General features: G+C 34.4%; 2 protein-coding genes across 4 annotated transcripts in view; one reads left to right on the plus strand and one right to left on the minus strand.

Annotated features, from left to right (window-relative positions):
* Nucleotides 1-1,066: 1,066 nt before the first annotated feature.
* LOC129249907 (G protein-activated inward rectifier potassium channel 3) overlaps nucleotides 1,067-27,683 on the plus strand; it is a 63,833-nt gene continuing 37,216 nt past the window's right edge. For all 3 annotated transcript variants that reach the window (XR_008582742.1, XM_054889574.1, XM_054889577.1), the window contains exons 1-2: nucleotides 1,067-1,588; nucleotides 13,168-13,478. Coding sequence is in view for 2 of the 3 variants with exons in the window: in XM_054889574.1 (XP_054745549.1) it covers nucleotides 13,201-13,478 (278 nt within the window). In the remaining variant the exon portion in view is untranslated. The remainder of the gene's footprint in view (nucleotides 1,589-13,167; nucleotides 13,479-27,683) is intronic.
* On the minus strand, nucleotides 6,349-7,963 carry LOC129249919 (uncharacterized). The gene is made up of 2 exons (XM_054889587.1): nucleotides 6,564-7,963; nucleotides 6,349-6,436 (listed from the first exon to the last, which is right to left on the minus strand). The coding sequence occupies exons 1-2, from the start codon at nucleotides 7,961-7,963 to the stop codon at nucleotides 6,409-6,411; spliced, it is 1,428 nt and encodes a 475-aa protein (XP_054745562.1). The 3' UTR covers nucleotides 6,349-6,408.

A 27,683-nucleotide genomic window follows, 5' to 3' on the forward strand; every position in this document is an offset into this window, starting at 1 on the left:
GAGCTATGGCTACGGCTATAGTAAGATCCTGTCTGGCATTTCGAAGCTTTTCAGACTGCGGGACAATGCACTCCAGCCTACAATTGACATTACAAAAGCGGGAACAAGATGATGTAGAGCAGGGCGAGTTCATCCATGAGCGGAGGTGTATACTAAGGCTGAACTGATGGCAATAATAAAAGTCCTGACACTAGTACAGTGCGATGCGACATCTGGAGATAATATCTACATTTTCACTGATAGCCAGGTGGCAATAAAATTCCTCACAAAGTGGCGCTATCGTTAAATGTACACAGCAATTGAGTACTGCAATTCTGAGTAAAAAAATAATTAAATATTTGTAAGCAAGTGAAATGTAAAAAAATGTATATTTTATTGAAAAAATGGCCCAACGTTGGTGCCTTTTCAACTGGTGAGCAGCTAGTCATTATACGATTTATGCGCTTAGAAAATTTTCAATTTATTTCAAATATTATTGCAGAGTACTTTTCACAAAGCAACTTAACTTGACTTCGCAGTTTCTAATCAGAAATTACAAAATTAGTGGATTTTCATGGATTATTTCAACCATTAGCTCTTCATATCGGTAGCATAAAAATTCAGCTTAATCAAAAATTAAAAATTTATTGTGCTAAAAGTAAAATCCGCGAAAGTCAAATAGCAACTTTTTTCAAAAGTCCACAGACATGCATCTGCATCTTCACCTACTCACTTGCATTGCCTCGGCGCTCATTTACACCCTCTGTTGTTTAGGAAATTTTCTTACATCTTCAACTATCTTTCTAACTATTCACATGTAGGTGTGTACATGTATATATATGCATGTATGTGTGCATGTGTGATTCTATTTTCACTCTGTGTATACAAATACTCATGACTTACAAATGAATGAATATTTGAGTTTGTTTGTAATTTCGCAACTGTCAAGTGTTTGTCACTGTTGTTCTATAATACACGAATGTATACATTTTTGTTGTTATTGTTATTATTGCTGTTGTTGCTGATGATATTCTCAACAAGTCATATGGTCATACAGCCAACCCGGCATTCAAGTATAGCTGTCGACACAATCACTCGGCCACTCACTTACTCAGTCCGTGTCAGTTTGTCCCCCAGTGCACGTTTGTCCAGCTCATTTCGTAGAGGTGGATCTTGTAATTTGGACAATTGATTTATAAGCGGATTCATCGCCAAATCGTTATTGAAGGCTCGTTGTGCATGAGGATTGTGGAAGTGACAGTGCGTTGAAATCGTGTGGTGTTGACAGGACATAAGGGATATATAAAAGTGAAGAGTTGTGAGGATGTAATGATGTACGCCAACTCACAGTTATAAATGAAAATGCTACAAAAACAAAATTTCTCTTTTTAAATTGCTAATTCACAAAAATTATGCTGACAGACCTTTAATTGCCACTGAAGTGCTTAGTTTCCAATGTTATTTAGTAATTTTAGCATTAAAGCGAATGCGCTTTTGAAGTGTCCGAGCTAATTTTTTCAAGTGTAGATATTGAAGATTGATGAAGTGGTTTATTTTGAATTATTTTTCACTTGGCTTTGAGCTGAAAGTATTTACCATAATTACAAATGTAAGTATTTAAATGTTATTGATGCTTAAAAAGTGGATTTAAAGTGAAGTACAATAAATTTAAAATATAAAAAATTTTTTAACAATAAGTATAACTAAGTGTAGTCAGCACAAGGAATATTCAACATTTGGAATAATCCATCTACTTTTTTCGTTTTAAAAGTACTACAAAAAAGCTAAATATTTCTTGCTTTACTGAAAAGAGCGAATCATCCGCTTAAATGTGATGAATAGGACGGCCGCCGTAGCCCAATCGGCTGGTGCGTGACAAACAACCGAAAATGCACAGGTTTGAGTCTCCGTGCATTAAAACATCAAAAAATGATAGAAAACATTTTTTCGAATAGTGCTCATTCCGCATCAGACAATGGCAAACCTCTGTGTGTATTTCTGCCATAAAAAGCTACTAATAAAAAACTGTCCTAAACCCATTCTTATCTAAAAACCATTCTAGGTCGGCTTAAAACTGTAAATCCCTCCATTTGTGGAAAAACATCAAAACGCACACCACAAATGCGATGAGGAGCTCGGCCAAATACTTGGTGAAAAAGAAATCCATTATCTTCTCGGCTAGATGGCTGTAGTCATCGACATCTAGTAAAGTATCGCTCAAACAATTTAAAGTTTATGCTCGTTGTCAAGGTGACATTTTACACTAAAAAAACTTCTTTTGCGGTTTTTGGAACAAAGGCATTCAGTTGTGAATTAAAAGGTATTAGCAATGCAAGTCATCAAGGCCGCTGAAAATTGTGAATAGAGTTTTTGGTGCCGATGCTGTAGCAGGGGTAATTACGTCCAATTTTGGTTTCGTCGATTCCGTTCAAGCATTTTTGATGTTAAAGAAAATATCGTTAATGTCGAAAATGTCAGAAATAATCAAAGCTGAGCGGAATGGTAGCAGTCGGAGCATCGCCCAGAAGATCGACCATAAAACTGTTTTAAACCATTTGCAATGCTGATGCTATCAATGGTAGTGGCGATTTGGATGAAGATATTCGAAAATAATAATTTGGTTACAAAATAGATTTTTTATTTCATCATGTTTTTGCGCGTTGGGTGTCCAAGTCAAGAAAATTTACCTGAAAATCCTGGGGGTTAAGCAAACTACGATTCGTTTTCTTATGTCAACAGAGGGTACAGGAGACATAGTGCTTAAAATTTATTTCACCGGTTGCCCTATTGTTTTTAGGATTCAATAAAATTTAAAAAATATGTATTTTAAAAAATATGAAGTTTTTTGAATTTTTGTAAATCTCTGATTTTTAACATTAAAGGGTTACATAGGTCCAGCACCGCCAAAAATATGCTAAAAGAAAAACTATTTTTACAAGTGATAACAATAAAAATAAATACAAAAAAATTGTATGCATTGTTTATTAGTTTTTAAAATTTGTAAAAAATTTTTTTTAATTTTTCTTTACTAAAATTAGTGTGTAAAGAAAAGGTTACCCAAAGTACAATAAAAAAAAAGTTGTTCCACGGTCTGCATCATATCTCCTTGAAATGTTAATGGATCTTTTTAAAGCAAACAAAATCTTGTAAAATAAAGTCTGTCAAGGCGGATTTTTGAATTTCGAAAAATTTTGCACTTTACGGCGTTTTAAAAAAAGTATGCTTTTTACGTCATAAACGTCAAACTTTAATCATGTTTATAACATCTTTTAATAAAAATATCATAAATCCGGTTCGACAGACTATAGAGAAAACACTTTCGAATATTAAAAAAACCACATAAAAAAATATTAAAAACTGTGTGAGTTATCATGCAGACCGTGACGGAAAAAGTAGTTTCGAGAAAAACGAGAGTTTGAGGTATAACTTCTGCTCAAATATGAACGAGACGTTATCAATAAAACGGTCCGCGGATGACATATGGCAAAAATAAATTTTTTGTTCCAGTTGAACAAAGAATTTGTTAGAAAATTTGTTATTCCAACAAAATTTCGGCTTCAGACGCCTTAAAAATGTTGCAGACAACCTATGGGGACTCTGCTCTATCGCGTGCACGTGTTTTCCAGTGGTACAAATCGTTCAAAGAGGGCCGTACATCGGTTGAAAACTTGCCTCATGAACGTCGTCCAGCAACATCAGTAAACGACGAAAACATCGGAAAAGTAAAGGAAATTGTGCTTGGCCGCAAGGCCGATCGGTTAACGTTTTTATTATTTAGACGTTTTAAAGCGTTTGCGCGAGAACATTCGTCTTAAAAGGAAGGAATTGTGGGACAACAAGTCATGGTTCTTGCATCACGATAATGCACCAGCTCACACATCACGTCTTGTTCGCGATTATTTGAGCAAAAATAATGTTAATATCGTTCCGCAAGCACCGTATTCGCCTGATATGGCTCCATGTGACTTTTTCCTGTTTCCCAAGCTCAAGTTGCCGCTCCGTGGAAAACATTTTGAGACAATTGAAGTCATAAAAGAGAATTCGAAGAACACACTCGAGCTTGACTTGTTTACCGTAGCACAGAAAACAAACTATGTGACATATCACGCTGAAATTTGCCATGTAAGCTTATAACAGTCTTACCAAAAAACAAAAAATTTATTTTTGCCATATGTCATCCGCGGACCGTTTTATTGATAACGTCTCGTTCATATTTGAGCAGAAGTAGAAGCGCGCGAACAGCTCTCTACCTAGTTAATGGCTTGTTTGATCTATAATATTGGGAAATTCCGGATAAAAATTTCGCAGTATATTCTTAAGACTATACTTTCAAAATATCGAAAAACAATCGATTTTTTTTTAATTCTGGACGTATGTAACCCCTTGAGAAGGAACACATAATAATCTTTTTACTTCCAAAAATTCTCCGTCTTCTTCTTCGTCCTTCTTATTCGATTTACCTTCTAAATTATATCATATTTCTTCTAAGGTCTAGAAAAAGATTACATTAATGTCATTTACCATTTCCGAGACCGTTATCTTTCGCACAAAGCTTGGTTTGTGGATATTTAAACACCTTGTCCATGGCAGCTGCCTCTATCTAAACGGCTTACTCCATATTTGCATTACGAGTCGCTATAGGGGTCCATTCATCATTTCAAACAAATTTATGACAAAGACCATTTCTTTAATCTGGAAAAATTAGCATTAGAAGCATACCTTCTACCTTTTTTACTTTATTACTTTCGCCTTACAAAGTACTATAGTTTAAACTTACGAGGCATGGAGTTACATTTACACCTGCATTCACTATAATACAATAGTAGTGCAATATTTTGACCATTTATTAATTTTCTATTTAATTTTTTTATTTATTGAAAAACAAAAAAAAATTCTTACATAATTCATACTACAACAAAACTCATATAAGGGGTTAGGGGTAGTCAGAATTTTAAAAATATTGGATTTTTTTGAATTTTCTTAAAGTATAATATCTTAAAAATATTGTGTGAAAATTTTAAGTGAATCCGACAAATACTTTTTGAGTTATTCAAAAATGTTTTTTGAACCGGTGATCACTGTAACTTAAAAACCGCTTGCTAGATTTCAATAAAATTTATACTGCTTTTGAAAAACATAAAAAAAAATTTCGATTTTTTTTTTAAATTAACTGACGGTTTTTTTCTCGAAAATCTGAAAAATATTTCCTGAGGCAGCCATATTGTTAATTTTGAAAAAGAAAAGTTTCAATGAGGCCCAAGATTGTCTATTAATAAAATTAATTTCTCTTGTCCGATTGATTTTAGATGTATCTCCAAGGACTTGAGATGATCACCTTCTGGAGAAACGGGCTCCACACAAACATCGATAACTTTTACAATTATTATTTTATTTTCAAATTTTGCTGAAGTCAGGTCGAAATATGATGTATTAATGCTATGTTTTTATTTTTGTAAAATAAAGCAATTGACTAGCAAAACAAAATTATTGAAAATCATCATTTTTTCGGGCCTCTGACTACCCTTAACCATATACTTGAAAGTGTCGAATTTAGTACAAAATAAAAAAATTAAACAAATTTGACTCAAATTTCAAGCTTTTTAATGCGAATTTTGGGTACATGTTTTTATAGCCCATTGGTTCTTATATTAAATAGTACAACTTTGAAGTGGGTCCAAGAGTGTGTTAATTTTTTTGCAATTTTTTATCAAAAATGTTGATGTTAAAAAATATCAAAAATCAATATTATCACAAAATTGAGTAGGCTACAAAACTGCATAACCGAATTTTTCTAAAAACTCTGTTTAATAAGTCAAAATATTGCACACGAATTACTGATTGGTTTAGCTACAGGTTTTTTATTTTTATTTCACATAAAACTAGCTTACAGCCTAAACCTTATAAGCTATTTTTGTTAGGAGCTATATCAGCTAGGCCTGAATTAAATTTTTCTTAATATTCGTTTTTCTTAAAACACTTCGCCAAAAAATATCGTCCCTCTCGGGAAGGGTTACTGAGATGTACAGTATGTTGAAAGTACTCTTTATATCTTAAAATTTTACCCATAAAAATCCATTCAGTAGTCTGGAAATCAATCACGGGCTCAAAACTTTTCCCTTTTATTTTCTAGTAAACACACAATTTATATTTTAATTTTCATCATTCTATGCATAATTTCCATTACTGGTGCGGGAAGTTTTTGTACTTTCCTCCACAAAATCTCAAATGCGAAACAAGAAATGCTTAAAGTCATTAATGCACTCATCGCTACGAGTATTGCACGCAAATCCCAAAGTCTCATGGGTTCGAAACCGTGCTGTTTATTATGGTCATCTAGCCGAATCCAATTCATCTCCAGCAACTCCAAAAAGCTATTCCGGCGCCAGTGTTCTATCAGCCCAGCTTGTTGTAGATTCGCTACGAATTCATTTAAATGCTTACGATGCACTGAGCTCTCCTGCAAAGGCAGCACCATTAGATAATTTTTACCAAAACAAATATTCGAAATACGAAAGAGTGGACGTGAATAATATTTTTGTTGCTGATCGTAGATGGTCCATATATCAGTGATCGGAAAAGCATACCTTGTATCTAATGTATCGCGCAGCAATAGAAATTCCGTGAGGTTAGTAAAAATAGTCAAATTTTGAATATATTTGCGAAAATCTATGCTATCCTCAACCCAACACAGTTCTTCATGGCGGAGAGCAACTTTGATGCCACTATTTAGCAAATCGTCGATGTTTGTTATTCTATTACTAGCGGGTGCATTTACGCTGAAACTCTGCAAATATGTATTGTAGGTGGTACCTATGATGACACCTACCAATGAAATAGTAATGCAAATCATTTTGTGCACAGCTGAAGCGCGCTTCGTCGTCCAAAATGGCATGCCGAGTAGACCCAGTAGCACTGAGAAATTCACCACATGATCGATGAGCGATAGTTCCTGCTTAACTTGCCAACGTGCGATGAGTGCCCAAATGCAAGAGATCACCACCAAGCTGAGACAAAATAGCACTTTGACCGTTTTATGTGCAATATTGTAGAAAAATTTCGACCTGGAAAGTGGCTGCTCCACGGGCACCATCAGACACCAATTGCTCCATTGGAAAAAAACTGCGAAACTCAAATCACGATCGCCACTTTCTATGGGCGTTAGTGAGCCGATGTCAATGGTTTTGTTCACGAAAAATCCCATCATGTCATTGTAAGTGAACATTTTATGGTTCAAGGATATTGGACACTCAATTGTCGCATTGTGGCGATATGCATATTCCGCTAAAGCTCTGCCCAAAAAGCCGCTCAGTGTTGCGTTGCCCTTCTGCGGTGTGTAAGTATAAATTTGCGGGTGCCATGAATTCATGATTATGCGTATCGGATGTCCATACATGTTTTCCATATGTTTGGGAAATATATTCTTGCAATCCGCAGCAAAGGTGCGCTTAACAACTGTCTGTATGGGAAACAGTCGCAAGGTCCAATAGCTTCCTTCCAGCACAGCCATTATCGGCTGTAGAGCAATCACATTCAGAGCGCGATGCTTTGCACATACTTTCAGTATTAATTCAATGTATTCAACGCTAGCTGAACCGTCGAATAGTAGGATGAGGTGACTTTGTCTGTTGCGCCAAAGGCGTTGCCACAAACTTTTCAATAACTCCAAGTCAAACTTGAGCTGGTGATTCAGTTGGGCGATGGTCAATAGTTCAGTATTGAATTTTCTTACATAACGTTCGATAGGTGGTGAGCTATCCAAATGCAGCATTGGTAGTGCAAGTTGTGTGGTCAGTGCGCGTAGTAGGTGCGAGACCTCTAATACATCGGCTGTTTTATTTCTATAGCTGGTGTAGAGTATAGTGTTCACCGGGTGTTCCAAAGAAATGCTCACCGCAATACTAGTAAGTGTGCGCGAGAATTCCTGGCCAATTGTTGATAGCCCAATTAGATTGAGTAGCGCCGTGAGATTACTGAAACTCCGCATATCAGCTACGTTGAATTGCTTCTCGCACACGTTGAGTTGAACTCTTCCGCAACTTACTTTCGAACTTTTCGTGCTCAGACTCGAGCAATGAATGGCGATATTTTATTTTATATTCCTGTGTGCTGCACCTTTATAGCCAACGCATGCACGAGTATTTGCGTGTAAAGATTAATGTCCTGACATTAAGTTGTCTTCTGATTGAAGATAGTCCGACAATATATCGTTTAGCAAATATGAATAGCGAAATGACTGGCAAATATGATTTAAATATATTGATTGAAGAGCTCATTAGAGATAGGGCTGCGTGTTAACACTATCTAATATCCTTTGAACTTTTAACAAAAATACACTTACTTATATGCATTACTTTCAACCAGATGCTTTTATTAGCTCCCTCTACTATATTACTTTTTGCCATATTAAGGTAGGCAGCCTCTTGCCTAGAATGAGTATGTCGAATATATGTATATTCCTTACTCTCAGTTTTGAAGGTGGAACTAGACGAGGAACCAACTATTATTTTATCACTTCCAAGGAAGGGAGTGTAAGGAAGGAATGTAAAATATTGGTTGGAGTACTGATATGACATTGCCTCACTCCATACCACGCATCCAAAATGGGATTGGTCCAGAACGACGTGTGCAACTTATGCGAAGAAGAAAGTGGTACATTAGAACAACTCCTTTGCCACCGTCCTGCTCTAAGTTGAACTCGATACATTTACCTAAAATCAGTATACTTTTCATCTCTGAAGGATATTGCTGACAAAAGTTTAAACTGTTTATTAAAACTCGCCAAGACATGTACCCTGAACTATGTTTAACACGACTCTAACAAAACTGGTAACACTGCAGACTCTTGTGGTCTATGTAAGATCTATTCAGATCAGTCAGATATACTGAACCTACCATTTTGAAGGTAATTCCTTAATAGCAAAAACTGAGTTGATCGCTACTCTGGAGGCGAGTTTTTCACTATCAAATGCATGCGTCATAGACAAGAACAGTCAGGAAAGTAGATGCATAGAAACCTCTCTCCCAAGCTGCAGTAGGTTTTGGAGAATCCGTATGTGTGTGGTCAGGCGTGAACTTGATGGAACAAAAAATATGTGTTTGGCGAGATTCTTCTCTAATGTGTGGTGCGCTTCTTGATGTTACCCTCTAAGTGGAATGGCCTTAAATTTTATTCCTCCTTCGAAAGTTAGATGGGTTTTTATGACAAACTCTTGACCTACATATATATCATATAATTGGGGCGTACACCCTTTTTGCGTGTTTGGCCGACTTCCTCCTCATATTTGTGGTGTGCGTCTTGTGGTGTTCCACAAATGGAGGGACCTACAGTTTCAAGCCGACCCCGAACGACAGATATTTTTTAAGAGAAGCTTTTCCATGGCAGAAATACACTCGGAGGCTTGCCATTGCCTGCAGACGAAATTGAGTCGGTACAATACCTCTTCTGTGAATGTCCTGCACTTCAAAGAAGCTATGCCAAGTATCCAATTGGTTTAAACAACTTAGTTAGGGGATTGAAATCAAATTCAGGTATCATAATTGGCCTAAGGGCCACCGAGTGTCTTGTCTTACACAAAACATCTGGCTAACCTAACCTATCCTATCTTCATTTCATGTCGAAGTCCCCGGTCTATGGACAAACCATGAGATAGTCATATACAAACCTGCTTGCGAACTCTGAATCTAGCGGTCATACGACGACATCTCCCAATGGGCTCGCAAGACAATTTCAATATCACTAGACGATATACTGAAGCTCAAATGCCTTAAAATGCTGCATAAAATGGTAGTCTCAGAAGGGGATCCGCACCTAAAAAGTCTTAAATTTGAATTGCTTAATCGTCACTATTCATATAGCTTCTGCTCATGAAATTCAACCGTGTAATATCGGGACGTTAATTTTTGGTGTATATCGCCAGTGGAACAAGGCAGTTATAAAGGAGCTTCATTCCGTATTTTGCATAATGGCATTCTCAGTGAGACGTTCTCCTCTTCTGGTAGAGTGAGACAGAGTTGTGCCTTGTCTTCGCTTTTATTTAGCAAAGCCCTGGATGCTGTGCTAGAATCTGTTAATATTAAAAGTTATGGCATAGATTTGGGGGCTGCGTTGCAAGTTAAGCGACCTCGAGTATGCCGATGATTTGGTCTTTATATTAAATCGCCATGCTCATATGCAAACACAGATATCACAGGTCGCGGACCATAAAACCAAATTTTTGCGAATCAACGCCAAAATAGATGCCCAGTTTAATATTAGTGGAAATCTAGTAGAAGGCGTTACTCAATTTGAGTAACTGTATTGTTATTACTGAGGGGCTACCGTCATTGACACCATCAACCTGTTAAAGAAGGTAGATGCGATTTTGCCAATTCAAATAAGATCGGGATAACTAGGGGCTTGGTCTCAAATACTAAATTAAAATTTTTTAATGCTTGCATCAAAACAGTGCTACTTTATGGCTCAGAAGCTTGGTTTGTGGCGATTTCTATCACACATAAGTTGCAAACCTTTATCAATAAATGCTTGAAACAAATTAGAAAAATATGGCGGCCAAGAATAGGTGCAGTTATGACCTTTAACACAACAACAACCAATTGACAAACAAATTATGAAAAGAAGGTTGGCAAGTTTGTGAGTCAAATAGCACACGTCGTCTTCCAATGGAACCCGCAAAGAAGAACAAATATGGGTCGACTGAAAACAGGGGAAGGACAATCAACAGAGAGAAGAGCTACTCAGGGCTAATAAAGTTGCATTGCATGCCGAGTGAGAGACAATTTGAATCTGCTTGACACACATCAGTCACTTAAACTCCACTTCGCCAAATTTTTGTATATTTCTTTTTTCTTCGATCTTCCTTTGTTCGAATAATTTAATAAATTTTAGATACTAAGTTTTAATTTAATGTATTTGAATAATTGTAAATATAATCTATAGGTAATGTGTTGGACTAAATAATATAAAATACAATATAATATAATAGATAAATAAATATTTCTGTTTTTCTGATTTTAATTTTTTGGAATATTACAAAAAAAATTAGGGAAACACCTGTAAGAGACTTCGAAGGAAGCACTGGCTCACTCCGAGCTGTAATTGCTATGATGATGATGATGATGATGATGATGAGTAAGAGCCTTATGCGTATAGAGTAGCTTAGTACCTACTGAAATCGCATTTGCTTAGGAAAATTTCGATAAAAAGTCTTTGACTCAGCGATGATTTTATTGAAGTGTTCAATGATATAAAAATGACGTGCATTTTGAACATTTCGCTTTTGCACAGAAAACCCTGTTATTTATATATGCAATAGTGAAACGTATACAATAAATATCACAAACGAAGCGATAGCGTAGAAATGTCACGCAGAAAGAAAGTTGCAACGAAAATAATTGAAAAGTATCGCATTTATTATCAGGCCCAATATAGGTTAAGGTGGCACAATATGATTATGAATTAAATATTATTTTCTATATATTTGTTAGAACACCTAAAAATAACAAATCTGGATAAAGAAATGCTTGAAATATTTAATTTTTAGTAATTCAACATATTCGTACTATTTACGGTTTGAGCCATTAAAAAGCGCGCGGAACAACAATGCAAGTAGCTGCCAAAGTACGTGTTTTATTTCAATTTTGACGTCTTTCACACTTTGCCGTCAGGAAGTCGTTGAAGCGGTAGAAAATAATTTCATTGCGCTTGTTATTTTTTATTTGCCTACATTTTTTGTTGTTTTTCGTTAATACAGAGCTATTTAAATTGGCTAAATATTTGTGCACTTGAGTGCAATTTAACACTAAAATATTTGCACGCTACCACTACCAAACAACGCCAGCTATGAATATAAGATATCGAATGAAGTGTGCGAGGCAAGAACTATATAACTGTATCTGTATGTATGCACTTATGTATGTATATCTATCATATTAACATGTAGCTGTTAGACGGAATAATAAATTCAAAATAATGATATACTTACTTATTAATATGACCATTGCTGTTGCTGCTTTTCTTTTATTTTTCTAATTTATTTTTTATATTTTATAGTTTATATTTTATATATTATATTTTATATTTTATATTTTATATTTTATATTTTATATTTTATATTTTATTATATTTTATATTTTATATTTTATATTTTATATTTTATATTTTATATTTTATATTTTATATTTTATATTTTATATTTTATATTTTTTATTTTATATTTTATATTTTATATTTTATATTTTTTATTTTATATTTTATATTTTATATTTTATATTTTATATTTTATATTTTATATTTTATATTTTATATTTTATATTTTATATTTTATATTTTATATTTTATATTTTATATTTTATATTTTATATTTTATATTTTATATTTTATATTTTATATTTTATATTTTATATTTTATATTTTATATTTTATATTTTATATTTTATATTTTATATTTTATATTTTATATTTTATATTTTATATTTTATATTTTATATTTTATATTTTATATTTTATATTTTATATTTTATATTTTATATTTTATATTTTATATTTTATATTTTATATTTTATATTTTATATTTTATGTTTTATATTTTATATTTTATATTTTATATTTTATATTTTATATTTTATATTTTATATTTTATATTTTATATTTTTTATTTTATATTTTATATTTTATATTTTTTATTTTATATTTTATATTTTATATTTTATATTTTATATTTTATATTTTATATTTTATATTTTATATTTTATATTTTATATTTTAAATTTTATATTTTATATTTTATGTTTTATATTTTATATTTTATATTTTATATTTTATATTTTATATTTTACATTTTATATTTTATATTTTATATTTTATATTTTATATTTTATATTTTATATTTTATATTTTATATTTTATATTTTATATTTTATATTTTATATTTTACATTTTATATTTTATATTTTATATTTCATATTTTATATTTTATATTTTATAGTTTATATTTTATATTTCATATTTTACATTTTATATTTTACATTTTATATTTTATATTTTATATTTCATATTTTATATTTTACATTTTATATTTTATATTTTACATTTTATATTTTATATTTTATATTTTATATTTTATATTTTACATTTTATATTTTATATTTCATATTTTACATTTTATGTTTTATGCCTTGTATGTATTGCAGCTTTATTAAAGCTATCATTTGCGTGCTTTGAAGATGCGTTTTAACATATTGAACACCTTGCAACCCGCCCTTGTGGAGAAGACATCTGTCTCTAATTCTGAGCAGTACTCACTCTCAGCACCATTAAAGGCGTCATCCCCACCTCCGCGTCTACAACGCCAAGTTACCATAGAGGCAGAGCCTGATTCACTCGATAGTGTTATCAGTAACCCACAGTCGTATCCAATAACAATCGTACCAAATCGGCCGGCAAGTTTCTATGGCTATCCGACAAATGGTGGCAGAACTTTTAATCGACAGGCAAGTTCCAGGTAAGCGAGCACTCTGAGTACAGAACTTATTTTTATTTAATTTCATTAAGTCTATGGTTGCAAAATCTTATAAGCTAGAAATACAAAATGAATATAATATTTAAAGGCAAATATATTCCAGGAAAAATTTAGTGTAACTTGTCCAAAATTCGAAAACCACAAAAAGACAGTTTTTTAAATTTCTCAGATTTTTTTAATATTTTTTCAAGGAATAACGCAAACTATACTTTGCAACGTTTATAATTTTCATAAAGGGAGGAAAAAATTTTCAATAAAAATATTTGAAACGAAATGCAGTTTTGTTTGCGCTGTCTTTTTGGTAATTTTCGAAAAATATTTCCCCGACTTTTTAAAATATTTTTTTAAGGAATAGCGTAAATTATACTTTGGTTTGAAACTTTAATAAAAGCATGTATATTTTTAAATAAAAATATTTGAAAAAAATACCGTTTAGCTAGTACGAAATTTTCAAAAAATTATTGTTTTGGTAATTTTAATACAAATATTTAAAGAAAACTCAGTTTAACTTGTCCAAAATTTTTGAAAAGGTGTTTTTTTGGTATTGTAATTTTTCAAATACATATCCCAGATTTTTTATTTTTTTATATTAATATTTATATTTTTTCATAAAAGTTCAAAAAACACCACTATTTTTTTTTAATATAGTTGACATTACAGCAAAATTCGCATAAGCCAAAGTTTCAAACTTTGTGCAACATTTTTCAAACATTTTGAAAGCTACATCAAATATTGAAACGTGTTCACCAGAATTTTTCGAATTTTTTGGGTATTATTTGGGAATTTGTTATAGCCAATTGAATTTATGTACGACAAAGTGCAAGTTTCAAGTGGCTGCGGAATTTCGCTGATTTTTGGCAATTTTTTTTTCTGTACTGAAGTACTTGTACATATACGATAAGGGAAACAATGAAATATTTAGGACAAAATGGCGAAGCGCCTGCATACAATGCTCATTTATAGGTATATGCTTGTTCTTGTAATGTTACCCAGGGTGAACAATAATTGTCGCGCCATTGTGCCGACACTAAGCGAAAAAGTCTTCGAAAATTTCTGCAAAAGGGCAAACGTAAACCGAAAATCAATAGGCAGCTATTTAATGGTAAAGGACAAAATTGATCAAATGCAACGTTTTTGCTATTCAAATTGACTCTCTTAAAGATATTGCATCCGAGCGAAACAAAAATCGAATTATGTTATTAAATTAAAACGGGTGTGTTTAGTGTTAAAAACAGGTGCAAAGGCCAAATATGATGTGAAAAAAGCAATAGTTTTTTTCTTAAAAGATATACTAAGTATATTAACCTACGCTTAATTTATTTGTGTCCAATTGCGCGTGGCTTTTGGATAAATAAATCGTTACTGGCATATTACGGCCTCTTTATAATAGGTGTAATTTTTTTACTTATAAACATAAGGTGTGAGTTTTCAAAAACATCATTTATTTTCATTAAGGCAACGACTTAATAGGGTTGCACTCAAAGAGCTGGGAATAGAAAAGTTATTTTAGGGCTATGTTTGGATAAAAAGTGTCTTAAAGGTCTAATCAGTGGATAATTTTTAGTTAGGTATGTTAGTCTAATGCACAAGAAAGAAGCGGGTCTTGCTTTTTAAGGTAAATGTGTATTGTCTATTTTGTGTGGGACAGAGTGAAATCAGATGATAGTGGTCACCATCTTTATACTAACGGTTCAAACGTGGACAATGAAACTGCATAGGGATCGTACTCGGAACAAATATCTTTAAATTGCTCCTTTAGACTCTCAGACCGGTGTAGCGTCTGCCAAGCTGAGATCTACGCTATAGATAAGACTAGTGGACTAATCTTAGACAAACTTTACCATTTTTGTTGATAGTCAAGCAGCGATCAATGCACGGGTCTCAACGTTAATCAATTCAAGAGGTATCAAAGAATGCAGGAGGTCATTTTGATTCATCCAACAACATAACGCCACTCTTTGTAGGGCCACTTTGGAGTGGAAGGAAATGAAAGAGCGAATTAGTGTGCAAGGAAAGGCTCTGACATTGACCTTCAGCGAGTGGTAGAGGATATAAGCATTCCTATAAATGATCTGTACACTGCGATTGACTCTAACGTAATCGCGAAAACTAGTAAAAGGTGGTCTCTGACTACTAACTGCAGATCCTCCGAAGGGTTCTGGGCAAAAGTGAGTCTTAAAAGGACAAAATGTCTGCTCAGATCAACTACGAGCATCCTCACAGGTGTTATAATGGGCCACTCCACTATTGTCACCCTAGCCAATAGAATCAGAGTTGTGGAGATGAAGAAGAAATGGATACGGTACAACACTTCCTCTGTGAATGCTCTGCATTTCAGGGAAGCCGTGCCAAACATCTTGGCGATTAATTCTTCGAAGACCTGGGAAATTTGCACAACGTCTCACTGGAAGGATTAGTTACCTACTTAAAAAGATCTAAGCCGCATAAGCAACTTATTTAGGGGATGGAGATTAAATGAAGGTATCACAATAGGCCTTAGGGCCATTGAGTCTTACACAAGTATCCTAGCTAACCTAATCTATTTCATTCTTCTACAAAATTAAATATAAATCCAATTTTTAAAATTTGTGAAAATTTAAAATATATTCTACAAATTTTCAATAAAATTTCCAACTATTTAATAGCAATTTTTGAAAATTTTTATTTATGCAGGACGATGTGGGGTGTTCTTTTCCAGATATAAAAATTTCGAGCATTCGTTATATGGAGGAAATGCAAGAGATCGCCAGCTAAAAAAATTGTCAAAAATCAACTCGGTTTTTGAGTCACTTTAAGGTTGCACTTTATTGCACCGAAATTTGGCATCCTCTTTTGACAAGTCATGGGAAAATCTGTGCAATTTGTATGCCTGAACACAATTTTTGGCAGGTGATATAAAATCTAAAATATTTAATAAAATATAAAAAATACCTCAATGCAAATTGTTGAAAGTCAAACATTTTTTGCAATGCCGGATAAACTTTATTCATCATTTTTTTTTTTTTAATTTTTACTACTTTTAAATTTATTATTTATTAAATTTATGCTTTATTCAGATAACTAAAAAAATGTCTCGTATCACTCACCCTCTATTGAAGTTCTGCCTCCCGCTTTGCTAAACTTTTCCCTTTTTTCTTCAATTTTTATCGACCAATCAGCGATCGGCGCGTATGAGAGGATTGCCAATTAGCTATATTGGGATTTACACTGGCTGTGCTCCCAGACTTTTCGTAACACAAATGTTAAGTGGTGTGTTGCCAAACATCGATTTGAGTTCTAGGGACGTTCCAGTTTCCTATCCAAGTTCCAAATTTCAAACTTCTGCTTCATGAAGAATTAAATAGAATAGAAATGATGAAAAATTCATCAAGAGTGATTCTCAATTACCTGCTTAGTGAAAAGTGGATTTTGTTGGTAAAGGAAGTATCCATTAGATTTATAGGAAACTGAATAGATTGACATCAGGCTGTTGAAGGAGTTGCATAGATATTTGTTATTTTATATATATAACTAACTTGAGCTCCTTGAACGCTGTGCATAATGATGTCATGTTTTGTTGAGAAGCAAAAACATGTACTACTGCAAGGAATATATTTGAAAAGCACATTTTACAGTCATGCCGACATCGAGTAAAAGCGGTTTACCCTAATGCATGCACAATCATACTTGTAGTCAATGTTTTTTCATAATAATCTGTGTGGTTTGATTTCTATCTACCAGCTGCATATTTTGGCACCTTCAAAACTATAAAAATACCCTCAAACACGCTTTAGTTAAGCGCCTAAATCAAAGCAAACAACTAATCGTTTCAGTCAATACTAACAGACGTTTGGAAAACAACATTTAACGTAAACCTGCGCTAAATTTAAAAAATCTGTTCTTTTATGTAAACGCTTTTCATTTGCTCCTCAATATTAATTAGCCGTTTAAAATTGTTTTTCACATAAATTTTAGCACCAAAATAATCAATTCGACAAATACGCTAAGGAATAACAAAACAACTGCTAAATAGGCTTTTAGCAACTACGCTTGCATGTGAAGTAAATCAATTTTAAAATTCACTGCAGCGTTTCTTCATTTCTATGCTTCATTTCGAAAGCCCAGCGAATTGGAAGTCAGTTGAGTGCTCGCGGCTTTGGTTGGTGGTACGCGTGCGTAGCTGATTATTTTGTCGCTTAAGCCAGCGAAAAGTATCGATTATTTTGCACTTTTACTTCATGCCTACCACTTTTTGATGTCGATTTCAAATTATCCTTTCTTGGTAAGGATATTCTAATTACGAATACGAGCAAAAATGCAAAACCCGCGCAGTGAAGTGTCAATTGTGAATGAAGTAGAGGAGGTGGCCGTTGAGAAGGAGGATCCGAATCCATTGTCATTTCAATGGAAACGCCACTATATGCGTGGTATATCTGCTGCACCCTCACAGGCATGCGTCTACTATGAGGCGTTGAAAGGATCCAGTGCCTCGCTAGCCAGAGGGTATGTGAGAGTAAAATTATATTTGTAATAAATATTTGAAAAGGGGCATAATACTTCGGAAGAAGCTGCAGCTAAAAATAAGTAACACCATACGTATTAAAGGCTTTAAACATTTGATATATAGAAAGAATTTGGGATGATAGTCAACAGGAAGTAAGCAACCCATGTATGTGCAGGGTGTTCGCTGAAAGAATCAGGAATAAAAAGCTAAATTAAAAAAGTGTTTTTACCGGACGTGTCAGAGTGTCCTCTCCACTACATTTTTGTGCCCTTCATATAAAAAATAATCTTTGCAATGCAATCAGCAATGTTTTGCAAAGAAAAATACATGAAAAATCGATTATCTGCTTTAAAAACAGTAAAAATGCTATCTTCCAATGAATACTCATAAATTCGCATAATTTGCACGACAGCGCCACCTATCGTAAGCTTTAGGTAAAAATAAATATCAGGATTCAATTTCTTGACCAAAACCCCTATTAGGTCCTATTGAAAACAAAAAAAAAGACATTGTTCGAATTTTACGAATTGTTTCTTGTATACAGGATAGTTCAAAAAGGGCGTACAGAAAAAAAAATCATAATTATTTGATCTTACGGCAGGTATAGGACATTTACTTTTGGCTTAATCAAATTGGTGCATTGTGTATTAGTGCAGGTGATTCGAGAATAGACGATGAATGAAATTTACCTCTATTACAAACTTTAGAAAATAGCAACAGTTCCAAGTTTTCGAGTCAAAAAATTTTTATTTAAAATTATGCGTCGATGATGGGGCTTGGTAATGAAGATTTTTGTTCTGTGTTCCTTGTCTCCATATATGATATGTGAGCGTGGAAAATCGTATGGGTATTTTAAATTTTTTTAATTATATTAGTATCACTTCAAATTTTTTGCTTTAAAATTATGAAGAGATAAAATTTCATGCTTGAATTTTGATCTTTTACGCAGTTTTCCGAACTTGCAGTTGCTAGAAAAATCGAATTGTTTATGCCTCTGCGCGTTAATCGATTTTTGAAATTGAAAAACAAAATTTTTAAATAATTTTTTTTCTTTTTAAATTCGAAATTTCTAAAAAATTGGATTTTTTTAAATTTCTTTTTGGAAAGTACCCATGACCGATAAAAAAAATGTAGTTTTAAAATTTCTTGAATTTTTTTTTTTGGAAACCATTTATTTTTATTTCTCGACTTATAATGCAAAGAACAAAAAACAAAAAACAAAAAAGAACTTGAACTCATTTACCTCAGCAACTACTCAATATTTTCTCCTTCTTCTTTCTTACACTATTGATGCTACTGTATATTAATGAAATCGTAGAGGTGTGATTGTAACTGACAGCCATCAGTCATATTCTTTTATTGTGCCATGTGGAGTCCTTAGAATTTTGGGTCCTTTGCTATTTGTATGATTTATTAATAACATAAAAGCCTATTTTTCACATGCAAGTTTTTACTTTTTACGGATGACTTTCAAAACTGTTCTATTGTAAGAAACTCATTCGATTCACAAATGCTCCCAAATGAGCTTGATAAAGTGCGCCAAGTGTTTTTCCCCCTTTGAAAATATCTTATTTTATCTTTAATTGTCTTGGCCTTACAGCCTTGGAAGCTTAACGCAATCTTTACCAAAGCAACAAACACGCTCATGACCTGCAAACGTCTAGGAGGAAAATTTTGGGGTTGTAGACCTAGGATGGATGTACATCACGATAATAAGGCCAATGATAACATATAGAGCGGTTGCTTGGGCAAAACAAGCCACTCTTATTGCGTGCAATAACAACTAAGCTCCAGCCCTTAGAATGCGTGTGCATCACGGGAGCGATGCGGACCTGTCCCACAGCTGCGATGAGGATGATGCTCGAGCTGACACTCCTAGTAATCCAGCAATCAGCCAAGCGTACCCTGTTAAATATTCGAATTGCCAAGTTTGCAGCTCCCCTTACCCAGCTACCCAGAGATGATATCAAAAAGTCATCATCAGCGGTATAACTTGAAACGATGTAGCGTACACATTGGGAAGAGAGCCTGTGGCCTCATTATTAATAGTATCCGAGCCACTTCTTACTATGGGACAACATACCAACAAGTATAAGCTTAATTGTGAAGAAATAAAGCTAAGGCCCAACTATGAGGCTACGCCTGGCGAAATCCTTGCTGGGGGGTACAACCAAAAGACCTTTCAAATCTCATAACTCTCGACAAGGATAAATTGATAATGTTCACGGACATTTTCACAGGCCATTGCAGACCGAGTAGTTATCTGCACATGATCGAGATATAGTCCACTGACTCTTGTTGTTTCTGTGACTAATATCAGTAGACTCCAATGCACCTTCTCCTTGAATGCTGCGTTATAGCGCGGAGGAGGTTGAGACATTTCGAACTGGGTCTGGATGAGGTAGATAGGTAAGTAGGGGAAATGGTTGAAGTGCCAGTCTGGTACTTCTTAAGTAGCACTAAAGTGGCGTTTTGATACCATTATGAGACCTCCAACTGGATGAGGTACTATGCTAAGTAGAGGGCACAAAAGACCATGAAGTGCAAATCTCCAATAAATTTAAATCTAAAAAAATCTATAACTGTAGTCTGAGACCGGTCAGTGAAATATAGGATGTAGGAGTTATTCTTGACGCAAAGTTCACATTTACTAGTCATATTCATAATATAATTTCAAAATCTTATGCTATATTTGCGTTTCTAAGCCGCAATGGTACAGAATTTAATAGCCCACTTTAATTGCTCTAGACGTAATTTGTTCGTTCTAAAATGGATTATACATCCTTCATCTCGAGACCTTATCATGCCTCGAGTTGAAAGTATTTTCACTACCTTTGCTCTACGTTCCCTTCGTTTTCATGTCCGAATAGCCTACATGCCTTCTTATCAATTTGAAATCGAAATTTCTGCAGTCTCGTCGATTTCTTTTGTCTTTATCTTTCGTATTTGATATTATTCAACCTAGACTGCCCTTACTTCTGGAGCGAACCTATCTTACTACCCCATCTAAAGCGCTTCATAATTTAGATATTTTCCATATTGGTTTTATAAGAACTCAGTATGCAAGGAATGCTCTCATTATTGGAGCTCAGATCAAATTCAATTTTTTTTACCTTGAGATTATAGACTCTTCTATCGCAAACGGTTCTGGGATGTTGTTTTTGCGCCGTCACATGGGATGATCTGATCGGCATCTGCTACCTCACGCAACATCGACCTTTTCTAAGTATTCTTTGGCCGACGCGATCTCTGCTTCCTCGCAGGTGCCAGCCCAGTGCCGTTCTCGTGATGCTATCTGTTTGTTTTCCAAGCGTGCGACCTATTCATCGTCACTTTTTGTTCAGCCAGAATATTCTACAGATGATGCGGAGGCATTTGTAGACGAAAGATCGAATTCAATGCTATTCACAAATTTGGGATTCACTTTGCTTCCTCTAAACACACCTAGATTCAACTTCTTCCATAATGTTTTAAAGATTTTAATTTATTTTAATTTAGTATGTTTTACTATTGTATATATACATATATATATTATATATACAGTGGTCACAAAATTTATTCGTACACCACGCGTAGTACGTAAAAGACTTTAGCTTTGCGCAAAATACTTCCTGTGACAATATATTAATTTCGGATCACTGTAAGAATGTTACATTCCTAATGAATTACCGCAAACAAAGCTCCCATTATTTCAACTTACCCTGAAGGGTTCCAAGGAAACATGCCTTGTTGTTGTAAAAATAACAGTAAAAATCGTTTGTGTTTTACTTTTTTTATTGCTGAAAATGAAATATGATTGTTTTTTCTTAGTTTTTATCGCCGATTCAGTTTCAGTTGTGCGTAATATCTCGATTGAAAGTGACAAAATGGGATGAAGTCCGGATTTAGCATAACAAATGCGTACAATTGTTGTAATAAGTCTCTGCGCGCAAACAGCAAAAAAATTGGCAAACCGCATTTTACGGTGCAAAGTGTTATTGCTAATCACCAGGTGAAGGTGAAAAATATTGACTTCTCGTGAGGAACGCAACATAGTAGCATCAGTCGCGCAAAACCCAAAAATAACCTCCACGATACTATGCCGAAATATTCGAGAGTATTTGCATAAGAAAGTAAGCCCATAAACAGTTGGTAATTGTTGTATAACGCTAGTAGAGTGGCACGCTGCAAGCCCTACATTTCAGATATTAACAGAAAGAAGAGATTGGAGCTCGCCAAACGCTCTATAAATAAGCCAGAATCTTTTTGAGAAAACGCCATATTCAATGATGAGTCGAAATTTAATGTTTCCTGATCAGATGACTCTCCAAAAGCTTGGCGAAAAGAAAATATAGAACAGAATGAAAAAATCGTATTCCTACCGTTAGGCATGGAAGAGGAAATGCAGTGGTTTGGGGGTGCATAGTTGCAACTATAGTAGGAAAAATGGTTTTTATTGATGATAAAATGGACAAACATCTGTATTTAAACATTTTGAATAATTTGCATGATAGTGCCATTAAACTTGGACTGGATGCTAAAGGGGGTTTTTTCAACACGACAATGACCCAAAACACTCATCTTACCTCGTGCAAGAATTGCTGCTTAAGCAGCTTAAAACTCCACCTCAATCATCGGACCTAAACCCAATTGAGCATGTCTGGGGGCTCTTAGAAAGAAGAATCAGAAAGCACAAAATCAAAAATCAAAAATCAAACATCAAAGGCGTCATTAAAGACAGATTTTACGTGTTGAGTGGGAGGAAATTGCAGCTAATGAAATCAAGGCATTGGTAAAAAGTATGCATCGACGTTTGGAAGCAGTTATTAAAGCTAAAGGCGGCCCAACAATGTACCGAATACTAGTTTTTTCTATTATTTTTTTTTAATAAAATATTCTTTATATGGCTATGCACGAATAATATTTTTGCGTGAAATTGTGCGTTATTTCGTTATAGCCTTAAGTTCTCTGATTTTAGAATTTGAAATTTTTTTGTTCATTAAATACTGAATAAATATATTATTTTTTACGAAAATGTCCAAATTTGGTTCTTTTGTATAAATCGTGCTAAGTATCAGGTGTATCAGTTTATAAACTGTGAGTGTACGAATAAATTGTGTGACCACTGCATATATGTGATATATATAATTGGCGCGTACACCCTTTTTGGGTGTTTGGCTGCGCTCCTCCTCCTATTTGTAGTGTGCGTCGTGATGTTGTTCCCCAAATGAAGGGACTTATAGGCCCTTATTATGAGCAACATTCGATCTTCGACTGTAGTCGAAAGTGCTGATCGAACGAATTTTCATTTGGTATTATGATGCTCATTCGTTGAAGAATAGGACTATTGTGAATTTTTATCGCTCGACGCATTTACAATAGATACCTTTTTCTCAGCTGATACAGCAAATCGAAAGAAGAAAGAAAGAAAAAAGAACAACCGATTGTGTTGAAATTCTTTGCTAACAACATTTTTAAAAGTTAAAAAAAGTATTTTTTTTGAAAATGAGTACAACGGAGTTGTGGTTCGACGATTCATCGGACGATGAAAGACTAGTGGAACTAGCTAGAAGTAGAAAACAGTTGAGGGGCGCATCCAACCTCCTAGAAATGGCTTCCACTGAGTAAGTTGAGAATTTTCAAAATGTGTTGACTTACTTAATTTTACAGAAATTTCCTTACAGATTTTTAAAGAACTTTAGATTATCTAAAGAGACGTTTATGAACCTACTGTCCAGTACAGAAAACCAGTTGCAGCAGTGCACCCGAGCCAAATCCATTCCAAATATGTTAAAGCTAGCCACAGTTCCGAGATTTTGTGCTCAGGGATCGTTCCAATTGAGTATTTTTAATGAAGGTATGCTAGGACTTGCTCAACCCACTGTGTACGATGATGCTGAAGATATTGAAGTGGAGTCAAATAACGGAGAAGTAGAAAACATAACAAGTGAAATTTTGAGAATATTATAGAAAAATCTAAAAAGTATTAAATAGAAACCTTTACGCCACAGTTTCTGTTTTATTTTTGTTATAAATTTTCTTTATTCAATTATTCGTCATTCTAAAAAAATATGTATTTCAGTTCCTCTACGTATTTCAGCCCATACCTACCAAGGGAAAATAAAAATGTATTTCTATAAACATCACAAAAAAAAACATTTTAAGCTTAATCCTTTTAGCTGCCGTTCTCACTGGTGGTCCCAAGCAATTCAGCTCCGTTGTAAATTCCTCCCATTTTTTTGCTGCTTGAACTTTGGTGCAAATCCCTTTTGGGAATTGTGGATTCGCCTTTCTAATTGTTGTTTGGTACTCACGACTTTCGACCTGCATAAAATTAACAAAATTAGTATATATTTATTATTTGGTTACTACAAAACCATACATAATCGCAAACAACTTACACTTAAACAAGTTTTCCCACAACACGCTACACAATCGAAAGCAAAATTGCATTCGACTCTAAATTCGGTAAACAACGAAAATTTCGATAGGGTTGCACCGCTCATAATACCAAATTGACATTCGATTTTCGATCTTCGACAACCAGCGAATATCGAAGATCGAATATAACTCATAATAGGGGCCATAGTTTCAAGCCGATTCCGAAGGCAGATATTTTTTATGAGGAGCTTAGAAATACACATGAGCAGAAATACACTCGGAGGTTTGGCATTACCTGCCGAGGGGTAAGCGCTATTAAAAAAAACTCTTTCTTCATTTTGGTCTTTCACCGAGATTCCAACCCACGTTCTCTCTGAATTCTGAATGGTAATCACGCACCAACCCATTCAGCTACGGTGGCCGCTATGTTTTACTATATTATTATAATAGTTTTTGCTAAAACCTCTGTACTAGTCTGTAAGACATTTTGCATAGGTGACAAATATTCTATAACTTTACACCGAATAGTTTGGGTCACCCTTAATATAGCTTAATCTCCTTTGTTTCTACTGACTAACTATTCTTTATATTCATCTCCTTAAGAAGCCTATTGTGCATTGATAAAACTATTTGCAGCAGCCATAACAATTATGGCAATTACATTTATGAATATATACCAAATGAGCATACATACATACATCCATACATTTACGCACACATAAACAGTTTAAGTGAAAAGTTATCTTGTTTGACTAATAAAAACATGGGTGTTTATTTATCTTAAGTAACTTATCTATAGATGACTTGAACTTGATCTACATACATACATACATATCTACCTGCTTATAAACTCATACTTGCGAGGTATAGATTACACAATTGCTTCCTTATCAACTTGCCAGATGATGACAAAAAATTGTTCATATAGATACATACATAAGACAGGCCTACGTGTACACGTAGCAGCAATTAACTGATCTTGCTTGATGCAGCTGTCAAGAGTGGAGAGGCAAGCAAATGGGGTGAGTTATATCTCATCAGTACTTGTTTATCTGCGTAGAAATCTATAATTACCTATAAGCGGAGATAAAATGTGGCTAAATATTATACTGATCTCTTACTAAGCGGTTTTTAGGTGCATACAGTTATGGGCATTGAGTACATCCGATAAGTTTTGTTATCATTATTGATTTCTTTTTCGTGATAAATAATTTTAAGAGGGTTATGAGTGAAATGAAAAGTAGTAATATCTTGTTCTTGAAGGGGAAAACCATCAATAGCCATGTAAAAAAGGGCTTAGTACAAGGAAAAAGTAAGCTCGTGGCAAACCTTGGAGGTCTAATTCCGAGCAAGCAAAATTTTTAAATGGAATAATTAATAGAATCGAGTTCGTCGTGATTCTTCTATACAGATATGTAATATGGGTAGATTCGTTAAGGGGAATCGCACCTGCGCTCTCATATTAGTTTCCTCATATAGAACAGTATGAGAAGCAGCGGTTTTAGTTATCAGCAGAACCATCTTATAGATCTTCTAGCACAAGAGCGCAAACGGAGATGGGAGGCATAAATCTCAGGAATGCCAGATCCATGGTGACGTTAGAATTCAAACGCTCACACTTTGGCAGGCAAGATGGAACTCTGAACTGTACGGTAGATGGACAGCGAGACTAAAACCCGACCTAAAAAAAGTAGGTAAAAAGAAGTGAAGTTAATTATTACGAGTGCTTTCGTAGGTATTCGTGGCGAATGGGAAAGGTGAATCTACCAAATTGCATTAATGCAGATACTGAATACGATGATGTGGAGCACACCTTCAAATGCGAAAGGTAGAAGACAGAGAGAACAGTTTTGTAACGAGCTTTATTGTTTGTACACCTGAAGAAATAATCGACGAAATAATGATAGGCGAAGAAGAATGGAATGCCGTCGCAAATATCTTCTATGAAATATCTTCTATGAAATTTGCGACTGCATTCCATTATCCGAAGAAAAGAGGCATGAATAGGAACTGCTGAAGAGCATTAAAAGGCGACCCTGGACGTAGGGTGAGTAAGTCAATGTGTCCTCCTTAGGACGCCGTTACCTCGCAGAAATACGGAGGCACGTTGTTAGTGAGAAGAGAAGGGATATTGTTAGTGGAGTCATCACACACGTAGTAGCGACGGCGCGAAGACATTTTGAGTCTAACTTCACTGCAAAAAAAAAAAGGAAAACTTGATTTATAGAGCGTTTCGGCTTATAAAATAGTGTCTAAATCCTTAAAGGCATTCATAGAAGTAGATGGTAATCACATTACAACGACACTTTGAGTTGAGTACGTCATGAATGTTGTGTAAATGCTCGATGACCCAGCAAAATTTAAAAAAATTCCTTACAAAAATGCATCGAAATCGACTGCGGTAGGCCAAAAACCACAAAAAAAAATTGTACTCAACTTAGTTCGCAAAACTTATTTTTGCAGACGAGTCCAAATTCAAACACGAAAATTGAACACTGCCTTGCCCTGCAAACCTTATAAGTATAAGAATTAAGCTTCTTTTTGCATTCTTGAAGAATCTTTGGGGTTTCCTTTGCGTTCTGCAGAGCCTTCAGTGGAGCCTGACTAAACACTCCAATCTGTTTCCTGCTCCATCTTCATCTTTTCGATTATCCATTCTGCTACTTTCGAAATGGCGAAAATTTCAGTTTGAGAAACAGTCGCTATTCCTCCCATAGTGTAATGATACTTATTACTATCGTTTACGTACCATCCGACTCCAGAATCTATTTCATTCTTAGACCCATCGGTATAGAAAATATCCGTCATGTTTTTTTGAGTGCACTCTGGATTACTGGATTTGAAACTACGGTCATAAAATCGTCCCTAGGAGCCAAAAACAGTGGATGCTGCTCAGATAGCATCTTAAAAATTTCTCTGTGTCCCGAAGTTCCGTCTTCGTGTTAGAACTATATTTATGGAGCCTACACATTGCTTTTACTGTTTCCTGAAGTATCTGATCCAAGGGGGGCAAATCAAGCATAACTATTAGGGCATCGCCGGAGGTTGTACTCATGACACCCGTAATGCATAAAAATATACTTCTTTGCAGTTTGTATAGATCCCGGATTGTGGACTTAACTATGCTCCGTCGCCACCAAACCACTGAGGCAGAAGTGATGATTGGTCTGACAAGTGTTGTGTATATCCACTGTACCACAGCGGGTTTCATATATATAATTGCTGCAATTCTCAACAGGCTCATTAAACAATTTGATGATAACCCGCGTGCTTGGATGGAATAAATTGGCTATTCTTAGCCACCTATTAATATTTGTAAATAAAGCAGTAAATGAGTACACCCT

The sequence above is a fragment of the Anastrepha obliqua genome, chromosome 1 (genome assembly GCF_027943255.1).
Source record: "Anastrepha obliqua isolate idAnaObli1 chromosome 1, idAnaObli1_1.0, whole genome shotgun sequence".
In the NCBI taxonomy this organism is placed as follows: domain Eukaryota; kingdom Metazoa; phylum Arthropoda; class Insecta; order Diptera; family Tephritidae; genus Anastrepha; species Anastrepha obliqua.

Coding starts and splice junctions, on each gene's coding strand:
- LOC129249919 (XM_054889587.1), bottom strand. CDS start 7,963: ATGCGGAGTTTCAGTAATCTCACGGCGCTACTCAATCTAATTGGGCTA. Junction 6,437..6,563: donor CGCGATACATTAGATACAAG/GTATGCTTTTCC, acceptor CTGCCTTTGCAG/GAGAGCTCAGTGCATCGTAA.